This window comes from Megalobrama amblycephala, linkage group LG1, assembly GCF_018812025.1.
Source record: "Megalobrama amblycephala isolate DHTTF-2021 linkage group LG1, ASM1881202v1, whole genome shotgun sequence".
NCBI lineage: Eukaryota > Metazoa > Chordata > Actinopteri > Cypriniformes > Xenocyprididae > Megalobrama > Megalobrama amblycephala.
In genome coordinates, this window is record NC_063044.1 from 15,088,302 (window position 1) to 15,107,792 (window position 19,491).

Sequence of the window (19,491 nt, forward strand, 5' to 3'; positions counted from 1 at the left end):
TCTACTATATGTTCTAATAAGAAAAATCCTGTTTACCCGCATGCTGTAATATGCCATCTACCAGCAGGGATTAACTGTCAAATCTAAACAGTCAAATGTACTATGACAAATGTCTATTGAGACATACAGTAGAACGTGTCCCTGAGAAAGCAGCATGTTTTCAGTGCCAGTTTGATATTGGCACATGATATCAGACCATAATGGACTGCAGCCATACAATCAGTTACTTCCCAACAGATGCACAATAAGAACCTCAAACATCTTGATGAAAAGTACGCCAGTGTGAAGCAGCCAACTCATTTCAATTAGACTCCAGCAATAGTTGTAGCTCCGGGGAGCAAGGGCTGCTTTCCATTCAGGAAGAGCAGCTGCCTCACTCCGTCGGCAGCGTTTGCTACTCGTTCACAATATACACAAATCCCTAAAGAGGCTTTAGTCACATTTAATACCAACACGACTGTCTGTTACAGAGACCCATGTGAAATCAGGATGAAAAGATGTGGTCTGGTCTCACATGATACTGCAAATGCCACCCACTCCTTGGCAATGTTCCTGAGCATTATGTGAGAGATTTTTTTTCCAGCATGTGTTTCCTTATAGAATAGATATGACTTATAGAATTATAGAATAGATATGACTATGGTTCTACCAGGGTACAGTGTAGGTTTGTGCACCATTCAGAATTAAGATGCCTTTTAAATGTCAATTCAGCTCCTGAATTTCAGTTAGGGTAAAGGACAGGATGCAGAATTGTATTTAGAATGGACTAAAATTAAACCAAATTCATTCAACTGCTTAATCTTTAATCATTATGTTTTTGTTTTTTTCATGTCAGTGAACCATCCAATATATTCCCCATGGAAAAAAAATCAAGTCCTACATTTTTTTTCTTGTTCGAAAAGCCGAATATGTCTAGTTGCAAGACAGGTTGCAAATGGATGTATGCGCTGCTGGTTTCGGAGTGAAGCTCTGCACTTTGCATGCAGGCAATTCGTGGTCTGGTGAAGTATTGTATCATGGGCTGCACACATCTAGATGAGCAGCGCCACTCTGGAGCGCACATTCTTATTTAATTAAATCGCAGTGTGTGTGATATTACAACTGCACTAAGCCATATCACGATAACAGTTTTATTTTGAAATTTACAATGTACTAATATAGGCAATTAGGCTTAATTGCTAATTTAATGAGCTAGAAAGAGCACGTAAAGCTAGAAATTCATACACAAGGAAGGTCAGCTTGTTTTCTGTCTGAACGCCCATACGAACATGGACAGACTCTCCACAGGGTGGCATCCCTGTGATTTCCACAGAACACCAAATGCCATGGTAATTATACATGATCCCTGGACTTGAACCATGTTCGCAGTCTGCCACAGACAGCCCAGTGTGGGACAGACATGGACAAACCGTCCACCCACTCACACAGTCACTTAGAGACGATCCTATTAAAAACAGACAGTACAGAAGCAGGGCTTTATGGGCAGCATATTAACGGACTGTAGCTGTGTGGGTCTTATGATGTGCCATTCGCCCACTACTGCTGTGCATGAGGACATAAACAGCCTGCTTACATTAATCCTCAACTGTGTGTTACCAAAACCAATTCTGACAACAACTTATCCTTCTGTCCCCGTCTGTTTATATTCTCTGTCAAACATTCATGTTCCCTCTAATTTTTGTTCTTGCTGAGCAAAATCTAATTCTATCAGGGACCTGAGCAAAATCACCCCATGTATCAGAGCCATGCTGGGTTCGATGTGCCATTCTTCATAAAGAAATGCTATGACTCTGTTCCTAAACCTATTGATCTGCCCTGCTGCCTACATGGGAAGATGCCTTATAATGCAGCATCCTGACTGAAATGAATGCGATGCATATGGGTGACTCCGCTTGCAACAGATTTAGATGTTAAAGCCTGTTCACACCAAGAACGATAACTTTAAATATAACAATAAAGATATATTTCTAAAAATTGTTCTGAATATAAAAGAATAGCAGTGTCCACACCACAGCTATAATGATATAGAGAAACAATATCAATGGGATCACTTTCAAAACGATTTTTTCCAGCTGTTGAATGAAAAACACTGACAGCCAATCAGAATCCGTTCTAATTTAAGGGCTCACGCATTTAAAATGGCGGACGGCATTACTGAGAAGTTAATTGCCAAGGTCCAGAAAAAGCCACCACTGTGGCTTTGAAAATGGATATATGGAAAACAATCGGTCCTTCAGAATGAATGGTGAAAAGTAATGAGATCATTATGCCAGGCTAGCAACATAAAATAGCACTAGCTTTGACAACATTGTCTTGCGTCCTTTGAAGCTGCAGTGAAAAAGACTTGCCGTTTATTTCTCTATATTGACTTTGTCAGCTAAATTCACTGTTGATAAGATCGATTACACTAGCTATTCACTCAAAACATAGCATGCTGAGGACATCTGCTGGTTAAAGCCGTGTAAGTGCAACAAGAACATCAAAAACATGTTGTACACACTTTGAAACCGCAGTGTGTGAGCTTAGAATAAACAGACTATTATCGTTCGTTAGTGTGGATGAAAAAATAGTTATCGTTATAGTTATTGTTATAGTTAACTTTATAGTTATCGTTCTTGGTGTGAATGGGCCTTTTGTCTCAGCATCAGACATCACGTCCACAGACTGTAAGCTGAACATCTGATGCATAAGGCACACAAAGTGGGAAACACTTCGGGAGTTCTGAAGTCGTCATGTGATTGGATGAATTCTGCAGGATTTCCGAGATATGTGTGTCACATTTTTTAACAATCCACCTGGAAACAAAGCCATCGTAATGCCAAACCCCCTCATGGAAGAAGAAAGCCTTTGTGTTTACAACTGTGACAATGAGTGCTTATTAGTATCAAATAAATGCTGGATTTTCAAAAATATGTGAAGTTTGCGGCACCATTGTTGCAGTAAACTTGCACAACTTTCTTGAATGAATGTGACTGGTTGTGTTACATGTCAGTCAGGCATCCCCTTGGGCAGTCCTTTGACAATGAAAGCTGCGAGGAGTTCAGACCTTTTGTCATCAGTCTGAAGGTCTGGCTATGCAGCAGCATGGTGCATAATCAGTATGAATAATCAGCATGAATATGTACACTGCCCAGTCATAAAAAAGTCGCTGTTTGGATTTAAATAGGCAAATGCTTAAGAGTCTCTAACTGGATAATTTTTACAGTGATTATTATGTTTCTAGTATGTTATATGTTTGGCAACAGTTCTTCAAACCCTAACTGAGGGATTGTGTAGCTTTTCATTTTTTAAACAACCATGTAGCATCATGTTGTGAAGACACTACATAAATGTTGTGATGTTATTTCCATCAAGAGGTGCATCAATTTTTGGACAATGCAAGAGGTGAGCACTCTGTAAAATCTCTTCCAGCACATCCCAAAGACTTTCAATGAATTTAAGGTCTGGACTCAGAGGTGTTAATTCATGTGTGAAAATAATTCTTCAAGCTCCCTCCCAACAATTCTTTCACAATTTGAGCCTGATGAATCTTGACATTGTCATTCTGGAATATGACCATGATGTGTCTTCCTACATGGTTGTTTACGAAATGAAAAGAGTTTGAAGAACTGCTAACAAACATATAACATGCTAGAAACATAATAATCAATTCAATCGTTTACTCTTAAGCATTTGCCTATTTAAATCCAAACTGACTTTTTATTTGGCCGGAAAGTGTATTAGTTTCATATCAGTTTATTATTATTATTATTATTATTATTATTATTATTGTTGGAATCCATATATTAGATACACTACAGATCAATATTTTAATGTAATGAAACACACTGTAAAAAATTACCGTGATTTTAACAGTAAAAGACTGTAAAAATGCTGCGGTGAAAAACTGTTAATTGGTTTACAGAAAGTTCCCGTACTATATACGGTGAATAACTGTAATAGATCTAACGGTACATTTAATGTAATTTTATGGTAAAATACCGTTAAATTCACAGTTTTTGGAAGTTAAAATAACAATTCATTGTAAAATTTACAGTGAAAAAACATAAATTGACATTCCCAAAATTCCCTGCGTGACACTTCACATTTGATATATTTTCGTTGAAATAACTCTGTTTCTTCTTAGTTTTTCTCTTTTTTTTTAATCAGTTATGTACATTAGGGTTTTATGTTACACCTAATGTTGTTAAATTAATGTTTATTGCATTTTTAAAATGTCATGTGTGTTACCATGATGGTGTTTAGTGTGTGTGTGTCCTTGTGTGTTGTCCTTCTCAGCTTGTGGAAAAGCTGCTTGTGATGAACTTTGATTAATCATGTGACTCTCATCACCACTGTGTTTGGTGATTGTCAGTGTATTATAAAGGTGCAAAACAGATATTAGTACTTCATTAGGTTGGTAAATTAACATTAATATCAGTTAATGAAATATGTTATTTTACCGTAATTTACCGTTACCGTTTTTTTTACGTTGCTACTGTATTTTTTACGGTAAAGTTCTGGCAACCACAGCTGCAGTTTTTTTACCGTAAATTTTACTGGGATTTTTTTTACAGTGCATCCTTGCTCAATAAATATATTCATTTCTTCAAAAAAGTTTGAATGGCAAAGTACTGTACATTGGTCGATAAGGGATTTGAACATTTTCTCCATTTTTACATTTATAATATTTTAGCATCATCTAATGCTTACTCTTTGAAAACACTAAAATTAATAATGGTGTTAAATGTAATCTTTAGCAAAGCCCCAAATGAATGGCCCCATAATTGAATTGATACTGTCATGAAATATTGTAAGATTGAACGGCGCCTTTGAATGAACTTGCCATACCTTGATTGTAGTTAACTGACACCACTGATATACAGTATCAATCTATGTTAATTAGAATTAAGTAGTTTTAATCAGCACTTCTGAGTACTGCATGAATTATTTATAACTTTATTTATAATTACTTTTTTTGTTTTGTCTGCCATCTTATATTTATCTTCACTCAGATTGCCACCTCCACAAAGGATGCATGCAGTACTTCTTGAGATTTTGACTACAACAAGGAAACTTAGAAGACAGGATCATCATGCTGCCAAACTTTTTAAACAGCCTTTAAGAAATGCTGCCTAAGGAAGTAGCTCACAAAGTTTTGGACAGAGTCTATGAAAACAGCAAACATTAAGACTAATTGTGCGATGCTTCTGTTTTATAGTTTATTTCAGAAATCTAAGTTATCTTCAGGTTTTTACGTGTTTTAAGGATGCACAATACAGAAGTAGCAAGAACAAAGATGGTCAGAATTAAATGGAGGCTTTAATCCTCAAAATGAAGAAGACCACTGAGAGTCATTTTTTGATTTTCACCGAAAAGTGCCGCAAGATTGACGTTTTCTTTGTGAGGCTTTGTAAGTACATGTGTACATGACTAGAAGGACAAATCAAACCAATCAGGCTGAATGACATGATGTACTTCTAGGAAGAAACAAGGTGACATCAAACAAAAATGATAATAGGTAGCTGAAAAAAAGACTTGAGTGAACTGAATGACGTGCCTATAAAAAATGAGGATGAGGTGCCGCAGAAGACATTAATTTCTCATCTTCCTTTAATTTGGGGGGCCCTTGTGATGGATGAAATGACTAATGAGGACTGAGATCTCACCTTGAAGCTGATGTCCCCTTTCTTGCAGCACAGGCAGGCGAGCATGAGGAAGACAAACGTGAAGAGGCCAGAGAAGGAGACAGCCACCACTGCCAGAGAGGACGGCCATGACAGCTCACTCAGCGGGGAGCCACCTGGGGTACACAAAAACACATTCTGTGTCAAACTCTGCTACTGTACACCAAACCACAGACTTCAGTGCATAAAGGCTCACTGACAATGTTAAAAGGTAAAATGTGTCATTTATGTGCCTCTAGTGCATAAACAGATCCAAGCCAAAAATGTTTTCGAAATGGTTCCCAAACAGCCCTGATTGTTCTGATCTAGAACAGAAATCTGTGAGAAATATAACTATCCAAAAACAAAAGAACTGATAAAAATAAGCTGTTATGTAGGAGCAATATTTATGGGCAGCGTCATATCATATCTTTCCATAGCTGTGCACAAGGCAACCCGTATTCGAGTCTCAGCTCGAGGTTCAGACTTACGGCGCGTTCACACAGAACGCATTTTTGCTTTCAAAAACGCAAGGTCTTGAGACACGTTTTTTTTTTTTTTTCAAAGTTGAACTGATTTGAACTTGAGCGGTGTGTTTTTAGAATACCGTGTCATGAGCAAGATGCTGCAAAAGACGAAAGACACGAGCGCAACAGTCATACATGTGTGTCTAGTGCGAGTTTACATTAAAAAAAAATGGAAAAGTAGCGCATTGGAATGGAAAAGCAAAAGCGCGTTCTGTGTGAACAGACCCTTGTTTGTTCATTAATGAAGTCATCGTCGACTAGTCGACGTTGACTCGAATTTAATCACATAAATGTCAACTTTAAAAATCTGAAGTCGTTCAATCCCCCAGTATGGAAACTTTCTGTAAACCAATTAACTGTTTTTCACCGTAGCATTTTTACAGACTTTACTGTTAAAACCGCGATCATTTTTTTACAGCTGCCGGGGGTTTTACCGTAAATTTAACATAATTTTTTTACAGTGTGTAAAATAAACAGTTATGAACCAGAATGATTACAATATAAACCTTTAAATTATATGGCTTTGAACTCTAAAATAGACAAGTGCTGTCTCATAAAACCTAAAATGTTGCTACCGCATTTTTACAGTAAAGTTCTCAGCTGCCGTTTTTTTTACCGTAAATTTTACAGGGATTTTTTTTTTTTTTTTTTTTACAGTGCAATATGCATTTATTAACCTTTCTTAATGTCAGTTAATACAAATGTTCATGTTCATGAAGTGCATTAATGTTATCGGATACAACATTTGTTCTTAAAAATGTATTAGTAAATGATGAGATTAACATTAACTAAGATTAATAAATGCTGTAGAAGTAGTGTTCATGTTAACTAATGTTAATGAAAGAATTATTATAAAGTGTTAGCAAATTGTTTGTCTTCATAACCTTCAGTCAAAATCGGAAAATTTGCTAAATAAATAAATAAAAACAATAAAACACCTGAAAAAATAGAACAGCGATTACAGAGAAAATTAAATCGCATTTTCACTTTGCCTTTACGAAGGGAGAGACTATCGGACTATTAACAGCTGATAAGACAATAACGCAGGTTATCTAAATGTTTCATAACAGCAGTATGCGGCTGCTGTCAGTAATTTGATTTGGTGGACATCACATTTGAATGGATCACTTGTCCATGAAGAAACCAGAGCTAATGGAAGCTAAATCTGCTTTTCTCTGATGCAGTTGGCATGATGATGCAGTATAGGATTCAAAAGCATAGATACAAGATGACTCACTTGTTATTTATAATGAATCGCAAATTGCTTGTTATCAGTTAATGAAATGAGAGACAGCGATATGGCTGTCAAAGGAAAGGTGAGGCTATGCTCTACCGTTTGATTGGCTGTATACTAATAAAATCTAAATTGAGAATGCAATCTTAAAAGGACATCCAAAAAAAAAAAAAAAAAAACTTTTTGCAGAATGCCTATGCTGTTCATTTTCATACACCAAAATGGATGGCAATTCAAACTGCCAGGCTCCAAAATGGACAAAACGCACCATAAAAGTACCATAAAAGTAAATCAATGCAACTTGTGCTCTATATTTCAAGTCTTCTGAGTGCAGTGATGTTTTTTTGTAGGCCAACTCAAAAGTTAGTTTTATCCAGGTTCCTTCAACATTTCCATTGACTTTTGGATTATTGCAGAAAATAAGCTCTTTACTAACTCTTTCTTATGTTTTGTTCAGTAAGTTAATTTTCACAAATGAACACAACTTTTATGAATTTTGAAGCCCAAATACAATTTCCAAACGTAAAATCTACACGTAGACTATAAACGAACTACAGTGCACTCACACGACTTCAGTGTCACCACCATTAAGCTTCAAACAAATTGATCAATCTTTATAGTATAAACACAAGGCTGTGAAAGCAGACTTTTCGTTGAGATGACATTTAATGTCCCCTTTAGTCCCATTTAGGGACTATTTAGGGAGCCTTTTTTAAGACACATCACAACTATCACAAAAACCATGTGTGGTATTACTGATGTATTTTATGACATAGACTAAAACATGAAAAAAACCTTGTGTTACCCGCTGACCTTATTTCAGGCATTTAACCAAAAAACTACTGACTTCAGGACAATGGAACCGGAAGTGCAAAATGCTTACTCGTTTCTGGATTTTAGGACTCGCTTCCGTATCAATCTATAGCTTTATGTGAGAAAAAGGCCTACATTAAAAAGAAATAGCATTACATCTTAATTGTAAAGATAAGTATCAATTGATGCATATAAAATCCAGATACATACAGTGGGAACGAGAACACATAAAACATATAAAATCAGCTTGGCTCATGAATAATAATTACACTGACATGTACCCACTAGTCCTACCTGATTTTCTGAAAAGAAGAGATTGGTAAAATGCTGCCAGATAATGATTATCTCCCAAAAGAAGGACAAAATTAGAGGTAAAATTGTTGCCGTTTAAACATGCCTCCCAGCTGTCCAGTTTGATTGGTTGTATGCTAATGAAGCAGAAGCGATGGGACTCGGGCCAACAGCATTTAGGCCTTTTCACACTCTGTCATTACAAGGACACCGCAGGGGCAGGTGTCACATTTTGGACCACTGAGATTTAATCTGACTTTCACCATAATCCTGCTGTCAGCAGGGGACAAAGACACACACACAAAAGACACAATCACGATAAGCATGTGTTCTCTCTCTCTCTCTCAGTTGAAAAGTGCATGAACATCCAGATCTGCAAAACTCTTCACCACAATGGCCATGTGTCCTGAAATGGAGGAGGAAGTGGCTTGTTTTGCTGATATGCTGACACGTGTCACTGTGGACACCATGTTCCACATATGACGTCTGTCATGGCTCATGTGGGTTGAAAGGTCAGTGCCTTGAAACAGAAATAGGCATGGGATGGTATAAACACACACAAATACAACAAAACAAAACTCTGATGGGCTCTGTACCAAAACCTATTGAGCTGCTCTGCTGTATACTACCAACATAGGCAGCTGTCTTCTTAGGGAGAATTCTTACTTAATAGGACTCAATGTTTCAATATACTACCTGTCAAAATGTTTTTGAAAAAAGTCTGTTATTCTTGATCCAAAAATACAGTAAAAGTCATATTTTGAAATATTATTACAATTTAACATAAATGTTTTCTATTTGAATATATTTTAAAATGTAATTTATTCCTGTGATGGTAAAGCTGAATTTTCAGCATCATTACTCCAGTCTTCAGTGTCACATGACCTTTCATTCTAATATAATGATTTCATGCTCAAGATCAAGATTTCTTGTAATTATCAATGTTAACAGTTATGCTTAATATTTTTGGGAAAACTGAATCTTTTTTTATGATTCTTTGATGAATAGAAATTTCAAAAGAACATTTATTTGTATCTTCCTTAGTAAAAAAAAATAAAAAAAACTATACCAAAATTTTAAAATATATTTTAAATACATGATTTTATTTCATACCAAGTCATACTAAGTTTACTTCAAATCCATTAAAGGTGCCCTAGAACTTTTTTTTAAAAGATGTAATATAAGTCTATGGTGTCCCCTGAATGTGTCTGTGAAGTTTCAGCTCAAAATATCCCATAGATATTTTTTAATTCATTTTTTAACTGGCTATTTTGGGGCATAATTAGAATTGAGCCGATTCAGGGTGTGTGGCCCTTTAAATCTCGTGCTCCACGCCCCAAGAGCTCGCGCTTGCCTTAACATAAAAAAAGTTCAAACAGCTAATACAACCCTCAAAATGGATCTTTACAAAGTGTTCGTCATGCAGCATGTCTAATCGCGTAAGTACAGTATTTATTTGGATGTTTACATTGATTCTGAATGAGTTTGATGCTGTGCTCTGTGGCTAACGGCTAATGCTACAACGTTGGAGAGATTTATAAAGAATGAAGTTGTGTTTGTGAATTATACAGACTGCAAGTGTTTAATAATGAAAATAACGACGGCTCTCTTGTCTCCGTGAATACAGTAAGAAATGATGGTAACTTTAACCACATTTAACAGTACATTAGCAACATGCTAACGAAACATTTAGAAAGACAATTTACAAATATCACTTAAAATATCATGTTATCATGGATCATGTCAGTTATTATTGCTCCATCTGCCATTTTTCACTATTGTTCTTGTTTGCTTACCTAGTCTGTTGATTCAGCTGTGCACAGATCCAGAAGTTAATACTGGCTTGTCTAACGCCTTGAACATGGGCTGGCATATGCAAATATTGGGGGCGTACATATTAATGCTCCCGACTGTTACGTAACAGTCGGTGTTATGTTGAGATTTGCCTGTTCTTCGGAGGTCTTTTAAACAAATGAGATTTATATAAGGAGGAAACAATGGTGTTTGAGAATCACTGTATGTCATTTCCATGTACTGAACTCTTATTATTCAACTATGCCAAGGTAAATTCAATTTTTGAATCTAGGGCACCTTTAACATATTTATTGACATATCACTTATCAAGACTTACTGATGTAAAATTATAATTAAACTTTATTTGGAGTATTTCTTTATTGCACAATGCACATTTCTTAATATTATGCCTAATATGTTTTTTCAATATCGCTATTAATAAGGATTTTATGCTCTCTGTATAATGTTCAAATGTCTTTGAAGGGGTCATATAGTGCCACTTTTACAAGATGTAAAATAATTTTCTGATGTCCCCAGAGTGTGTATGTGAAGTTTAAGCTTAAAATACCCCACAGATAATTTTTATAGCATGCTAAATTTGTCACTTTTTGAGGGTGAGCAAAAACATTCAGTTTTTGTGTATGTCCCTTTAAATGCAAATGAGCTGCTGCTCCCAAGAAGAGAGCGGAGTTTCAAGAGCTCATGTTAGCAGCTCTGATTACCTCATGCAGACTCACTGAAAATGTCAGAAAGTGTTCTGACTTTTATGTTTAAACCGGAGTCGGACAATGATGTAGAGACTCAAGAAGAAGTATCAACATGTAGAACGCAACAGGACGTTTCTGAATGGTTAGTTGATGAATTTATGCATCTGATGTGGAGTTAACTATCTTAATTAGCATATACTGTCATGATAATCTATAAATTACTCATGTGGGAACTGTTGTAAGATGCTTACAGAGCCAGAGAATATATGCTGTATGAAGACAGAACAGGTATAGTTTAGTTTAAGTATGGCTATAACTTATGTTGTCATCTTGCTTTTCTGAAATGCTATTGCATTTGTGTTACGTACTGTATTGCAATAACATGGCCTCACCCCCCTTTGTTGCATGTTTCAGAGGACAGGATTTATGTAAATTTTAGGGTTTGTGATGTCACCAACCCAGGAAGAGGCTTGTTGTAGTCCCTACCAGCCGTTTGTTGTAGTATTTCTTTAAAAGAAAATATCTCGCTTTGATTTGAACTTTGAGCATTGTAACTTTGCAGATGTTGTTTATGCTCAAACAGCAACATTACTTATTAACTAAAGTTAAAAAATTTAAATCATAATCAACCACCACTTTAAATGCAAGATATTCAAAGTGTATCTAAAGTATATTTGCAATAGTTCCACTTTAGCACAATCAATTATACTTAAAAGTATATCTTCAGTTGGACCTCAGCACTACTTTGTCACAATTAAAGTGCATTAAGTACAAAATTAGTTGTTCCAATTTAGCAGACTTTAAGTATACCAGTTTAGTATACTAAAAGTACAATTGCAGGGTATTTTTATTTAGCACATAAATATGTAAATGCATGTGTAGTATACTTAGTACAAGGTTTTAACATTATAAATGTCTTTATTGTCATTTTGTTCAATTTTATGCGTCCTTGCTGATTAAATGTGTTAAAAATCTCACTGATCCCAAACGATTAAGTGGAGTGCATTATGGGATTGACTTCAGGATACACATAATGCTGTTTTAGAATTTGCCAAAATTAGTTATATAAGATAGTATAATAATGCTGCTGCATACTAAAACAGTCTTAGTTGGCATCAGGAGAACAACTATTGCACCCTAATAAAGCTGTCTATGTAGGCATCTCAGTGGGTTTTGGAACAGGAGGCAATGTCAGTGACCGGAGCATGTGTGTATACACAACACCACATGCAGAGACACGGTCAGCAACGTGTTGGGTTGGGTGCACGAAAGCATTTCTCCCACCCACTCCCGTGTCTCCATGGTAACATGCTGGTTGCCTGACCCGTCATGTATTACACTTCGCTTTTTGTCAAATCTCTCCTCAGCCCCCACCTTTCATAATGATGACACATTTCTGCTGATGCATTAACAGCTGCTCTTTCTATTTTCCTCTCCCTCTTTCATCAGGTTTCCCCCTCACACCCAAGCATTCTCACACAGCCTCCTAAACACATAGCTTTGCTTCCCTGGGGTGTGAGTGTACACAGGAGATCAGAGCTGAGATGATGAAGAGAGCAGGATGAGAGCTACTGAATTTAAAGGCTGTGAAATAAGAGAAGGATGTATCACAGGTGTTCGGAATCGCATACTATCATGCTTCTTCCGCAGTATGCAAAGTTTCTGTATGCATAGAGGCAGTTGTCACCAAAACAAGCTGTCTTTATGAATGTTAATTAGGTGCTGACATTTAAAGAGGACAAGTCTTGAATTTATTTTGGGGGTCTGCTAGAATAGGCATTTCATGCTTGAATGTTCAAAAAAACACATTATTTTTCCCATATTTTTCTTCCCAGTCTGTCAGTAATGCTCCCAAAAGCATATTAGCCAACTATGGTCGAAAGTTCCGTTGTTATCAGCATAGTTCAAGAAGTCAGTGTTTTCAGATATTGATCTGTGGTTCACGAGTTCACACTTACAAATAAGTCAGATAAGTAAAAGGTATGCGTATTTGGCATGCTGTCTGAGGAGAGGGCTCCGAGGTCGGTATTTGGCCCGAACCCAGAGTACTTTCCCGTATTCTGGTTAGAAAGATAACCAGGCAAGTGTGAGGAGACGGGGTGGTGGAGGGATGCTGAGAAACTGTCAAGGAACAAATGCGTATCTACAGTCCTGCACTCATGCTGATTGGGTAGATATGTTGATTACTGATTGCTGTCTGCTGGTTGGAATGACGTGATGATTGGATAGATCATTTGAAAGTGCTCCTCCAGAAATTTGTTAATAAAACGTCATTTAGAAGAATAGTTTTTTGTTTGTTTGTCACTGTGGACTTAATAAATCCTTATCTTGAGCAAAATAAGCAAGCTCACATTCAGAACAATCTATATGTTTTAATTTGAATATATACAAATTTTGTTTGTTAAGAGATTTAAAGCTGTGTTTTTGAAGTGTGCGCATGTGCATATGTGCTCTAGTACGCAAGAACGAGTCTATGATTGAAACTAGAAATAAAGCAAAATAACTGAGAAAAAAGAGAATTAGTCCTCAGAAGCCATGTCCATAATTTATAATGAATTTAACGGATTCATTAAAAGAAGTTATTACTCCACCACCTGCGTAACACCAACCAATGTGTTTGAACGACAAATTTGTGACGGTTTTGGGAAATTTCTAACTATGGTAGTTAAGCAGCGAGTTATGTTTTTGTACAGGAAACGTAGTTTAGTCCCTGTCTCTATGAAGTCCCTCATTCAGTACATATTTAAATGAGGAATATTGTGACATTTCTGTTCCCAGAAGAAAACTCAAGACTACAATCAAGGCATTTCAGGGAGTTCAGAAACACTGATATAGAGAATAACTGTCTTTGGAGTGACTTTGTGCTTTGTAACTTTGCAGACCTTTGTCATGCTCAAACATTACACACTAAAGAAAGTTAAAAATGTAAAAAAGCACAACAGGTCCTCTTTAAACAATAAACATTAAAAGGGACCTATATTGCCCCTTTTGCAAGATGTAATATAATCTCTGGTGTCCCCAGAATGTGTCTGTGAAGTTTCAGTTCAAAATACCCCACAGATCATTTATTATAGCTTGTCAAATTTGCCCCTATTTAGGTGTGAGCAAAAACAACAACAATAGTGTTGCTCAACAACAACAAAACTGGAGAATCTCACGCTGCCAAAATGAGGATTGTCAGTAACGGTGTCCAGCCTTACATTGTTCAAACACTGATGTAGAGACTCAGGAAGAAGTTACAACTTTTAGAATGCAACTGGACATTTCTGAACGGTCAGTGGATAAATTTATGTAGTTGCTGTGGAGTTGATTCAACTCATCGACTAGCATGTGCCGTCATGTTAATCTTTTGTGCAAATCCAACGTGGATTTGACCATCGTTTCTGAAGCAGTCCGGTGTGACTAACTAAAGTTAAAAAAGTGAGATCAAGTCATAATCAACCACCCCTTTAATCGGCATAAATATTAGGGCTGTCAATATTTAATTGTGATTAATCTTATCAGTTTTTTTGTTTGTTTGTTTGTTTGTTTTAGTTTTTGCATTCACTTCCTTGAGGTTTGAATGTTAAAGGGGGCATTTGAGAATCCTGTCTGAATATACCTATACCTCCCTACATTGTGAAAAGTGGTAACCTACCATTGTTATCTAAATGAGCTATTTCCACCTGATTGGAAAAAACTCACAAAAAAAGTTTTGCTGGTATAAATTAATATATTTAGGTTTATTTTAAGATGTTAATATTTTTTTTTATGTGAATAAAACCAGTTAATGTTGGTGTTACCAGTTTGAGGCAACCATTTTTGTCAGTGTATATAGTGAAAGGCAGTATGTTAAAGAGTTACTTCAAAACACAAGTGTCGATATTCTTTAATGAAACCTAAAAGTCCTTCTACTGGAAGTCCATTAAAACTTTAAGTTTAGGCTTTTATTCACATAAACACTGATCAACACTCATCATTTATGCTAAAAGGAAGCTCAGCCATGCTTGGATGACATGTGAGAACAAGCCACATTGGCTTTTGCACATCAAGAGAGTGCAATTGAGCTTCCATTTAAAATATTTGATGTGCTCCATTAATGTGCATTGATCAATGTTTATATGTGAATAAAAGCTTAAATGAAATCTGTTTATCATGTAAAGCAATGTGGAGTTGTGTGTTGTGGAGTGTATGAATAAAAATAATGGCTGGCTAGTTTAGGGTGAGTGAGTAGATGGAAGGAAGGAGGGGGCAGCAGTCACTGGGGAGATGAGACATCCTGTTCACTGCATCATGAAGCAGAGTGACTCACACTATGTAGGATTTCATTCGACAGGGTTCCCTCCGAACTTAATTTTCGGACTAATTTATCCTCTTTTGAGGGTTTTGCCACTGAACCTAAATAACTCATTTGGTTACACTTTATTCCGATGGTCCAATTTAGACATTCTACAACCTATAAACAAATGAATTAATCAATTAGTAGACAGTTAGGTTAGGGTTAGGCGTTAGGGTTAGTAGAATAAGTTGACATGTAGTTGCAAAGTTACTTAGTAGAAAGTCTAAATTGGAACCATCAAAATAAAGTGTTACCGTACATTTTTTAACTCTGCTCTTTTCATCCAGGTTACCCAAAAAATTAGACTTCACAAAAAGTAAATGGGAAATGAACTGGAAATAGTATCTATTTAACCAGCATTATTACGTTTAATTGTGTAGTAACTGTGATGGACAATCCCATTTTAATATGAGATTCGCCTCGCTCCCACTGTAAAAATCAAATTATCTATTTGTACCCAAAATAGTGATGACTGACACTAGCTATGTTTCCATCCACCTATTGTTATGTGCATTTTGGGATATCGCATAAAAAAAATAAAAAAAAACTGGATGGAAATGCCAAGATGCGCAAAAATTAAAAAAATGTGCATAAAAAACATATGCGCTCAATTGAGGAAGATTTTTTTTACCCGATAACAAGACATGCACATGAACTAAGTTGTAAACACATTTGCCAAATAAATCCCTCAATGAGCCAAAAAAAAAACTTTTGTTACTTTGCCTCAACAGTGGATGTGATTGGATAACTGGAATAACCAGTGGGCCAATTTTTATTGCACAGCATCTCAAATGTTGTTTTGATCATTCTGAAACTCAAGTCTGTCATCAGAATGATTTGCTTTAATTCCCTCCAGAAGCGTCTCACAAGATAACATGACAGCATTTATCGTTTGCACGCTCTGAGACACAAGTCATTTATGATGTACTAAAGGGGAACAGGGAATCACATGACATGACCAGCATCTAAGAATGTAAGCATGAAATACAAAATAAAAATCATGAACACAAACCAACCTTACACTGCCACTAGTGGACGAAATGTGACAATGATACAAGAATGTTGGAAAAATCCAGCGTTAGCGTTAGTTCTGGCAGGTCACGTCAGTCAAGCGCGATCGCATCAGCTGACTCCCAGGTGACTCGCGTCAACCTATAAGAATACAACGCTTATCATAGCATCTATATATAAGCTCCTCAGTATTATCAGTAGCTATCCCATTTCTCAGGAGCTATTACCCTTCTCCATCCCCAGCTCCTCCTCATCAGTCAGGATTTGGCCTTATGATTCCCCTGAATCAGACTAACTCTTGAAATATGTCTACATGTTAAATTACTGACATTAATGATATCTGCATATGTTGGTTCTGTTCTGTTTACCCTAGGGGGGGTTCTTGCTGCTCTCCCTGCTCTTATTCATGCTAGGCTGCATGGATGCGCAGGAAGTTCTTGCCCAGAACAGAACCATACCGCCAATACAAACTCTATGCATTATCAATCAAATTTGACAATAGTGGTCCTGACAGAAACGTTGCTTTAGTTTGTCTCAGAGAGACTGTAAGTCAACTGCAAAATGGATTGCTGTGGGTTGTAGACCTTTCAATATGGAAATAAAAGATGCTGCACAATATATTTAAATCTAAAGCCTCAATAATGTAATGTAAAGTCACCATGAAATCAAAATAGTTTTTTATGGAATATTACAGTATTTATTCTAAATTATTTATCCGTACACATAATTGTTTTTATTCATGTGACTTGTAATCTTTCATCAAAATATCTTTCCCTCCCTCTTGAAGCAACATCACTTCTCTTCTCTGATGATGTGTTTATTGGTGTGAGGGCGGGGCAACCTGTCACTCACATGAGATTGACCAATAGCAAACCACAACCATCCAATCAATTCCCCATGGACAGAATCAAGTCCTACATTTTTTCTTGTCCCAGAAGCCGTTTCTCTTGGATATACTTCACAACAGGGAAGAAAAGATCACAACTTCTGTTTCATGCCGACTCTAAGTTGTGATTCATTTGAATAATTAATCATCATGCCAAGTAAATAGTTTAATTAGAAAAAATAATCAATTGACAGCCCTAGTAAATACACTGTAAAAAAAAAAAAAAAAAAAAAAGAAAAAAAACGAAATTGTAAATAAAAGATTATTGCAAGAAAATGCAGTTGTCACACCCGTAAATAATTGAAGCATTAAGTAAGAGTGCAAATATATTTAGCTGTAGTGTGTATGTGGCCTAAAGCACTTAATTTTCCCAGATCCTCTTTATTACAAAGCTGTTCAAACACAGACAGGTCTGAGATGGACACTTGAGATGGATACACAAGGTTGCAGTTTCAGCACTCTAAGCTATTGAAAATGGGCAGTGGGAGAAAACATGGGAAATAACTGATTAATATAGATAGAAGAGGCCCTATATCTTCAGCTGTCTTAACAAACAATGTCAGAGCTTGTGCACTGCTGTCTCTGTTCATGGTTAACATGAGAGGCTCATGACTAGACACATGCCAAGAGGAAGACTTTGGTTATGTAACACATGTGGAGTCTGTGGGAGCCACTGCTGTGTTCGGATGACAGACAATGCAAGAGGTGCTGCTAATAACACAGAATGACTGCAGAGAGCCTCAGGTGCTGTGGCTGCTGTTAACCTGAGCTTTGTGAACGTCCTCTAACTGCACAGGACACTCACAGTGGTGCAGTGTGGCTGCTTTACACCTAATCTATCATTCAAGATGGAGGGTTATTTCATGGTTAATTATATACTAATTACTTTAAAATATAGTAAGTAGCCTAATCCAAATATCTCAATATGAGTGACCTAACACATTCTGATATCTCACAAAATTAGATTTGGATCACCCCAAGGTCACATATGTATAGAAGCCCATTTTCACCTTTTTTGTGTATATATGCACACACATACTACTGTTTAAATGGTTGGAGTCTGTACGATTTTTAAAATATTTTCGAAAGAAGTCTCTTATACTCACTAAGGCTGCATTCTTGATCAAAAATACAGTAAAAACACTGATATTGTGAAATATTAATATAATTTAAAATAACTTTTTTCTATTTTAATACATTGTAAAATATAATTTATTCCTGTGATCAAAGCTGAATTTTCAGTAGCCATTACTCCAGTCTTCAGTGTCACATGATCCTTCAGAAATCATTCAAATATGATGAATTGATGCTCAAGAAACTTTTCTTATTATCAATGTTGAAAACAGTATCCTTTGATTAATAAAAAAGTTCAAAAGGTCAGCATTTATTTGAAATAGAAACATTTGGTAACATTAAAAATGTCTTTACTGTCACTTTTGATCAATTTAATGTGTCCTTGCTGAATAAAAGTATTAATGCACATGGATAAGTGCAAGAAAGTTCCCTTGGGTGCTTTAGCAAGCCGAAAAGAGCAGCTTTATTCTAAAAGAGCTTTTTTACTCTAAAAGAGCAAGCACAGATGTCTTTATAAAGATGATATTCCACCAGTGTGTTTCTGGATACAGTCGATATCTTTCAACCTCAGACGGCTATGATCGCTGTCTCAAGTGTTTGGGTCTCACCCACACTGTTACAGCGTTTGTGGATGGCTCATATCTTCATTCCGAGAAGATGACAATGACAACGCTGCGATCTCAACTCTCTTTTCTAGTAATAGAGAGAGCCACCTCAGTTGCTCGTCCCGGTCCTTCTGCAATGCACAAGGCCACGGCGGCTAGCGCTGAGGGCAATACAGGCTTCCCAACATGGCGACCAATGTTCCGCTTCGCTGTCGCACTACAGATACTTCAAAAATGATTGTTCCTCTAGTGGAGTTTGGAGGTCTGGTTAGCATCTCCCAACCCATCTCACTGGCTCATCAGGACAGTCAGACTCGACTATACGATTCAGTTCACCAGGTGCCTGCCCAGGTTCAGCAGCATTCTCTTTACCTCAATGGCAGGCAAAGACGCCCCTGTCCTGCATTCAGAACTTGCAGCCTTATTGGCAAAGGATGCAATAGAACCTGTCCATCCACCCCAGACGAAGAAGGGTTTCTACAGCCCTTACTTCATCATCCCAAGAGTGGGTGGGACCAATCTTAGACCTGCAACTTTTGAACCCTGCACAAGGTCCCATTCAAGATGTTAACACAGAAACACTGTC

At 36.7% G+C, this 19,491-nt stretch overlaps 1 protein-coding gene across 2 annotated transcripts in view; it reads right to left on the bottom strand.

Moving 5' to 3' along the window:
• The window catches only part of aatka (apoptosis-associated tyrosine kinase a), a 61,716-nt gene that overhangs the window by 22,834 nt on the left and 19,391 nt on the right, over positions 1 to 19,491 (bottom strand). For both annotated transcript variants that reach the window (XM_048183088.1, XM_048183097.1), the window contains exon 2: positions 5,649 to 5,782. In XM_048183088.1, the coding sequence (XP_048039045.1) occupies positions 5,649 to 5,782 (134 nt within the window). The remainder of the gene's footprint in view (positions 1 to 5,648; positions 5,783 to 19,491) is intronic.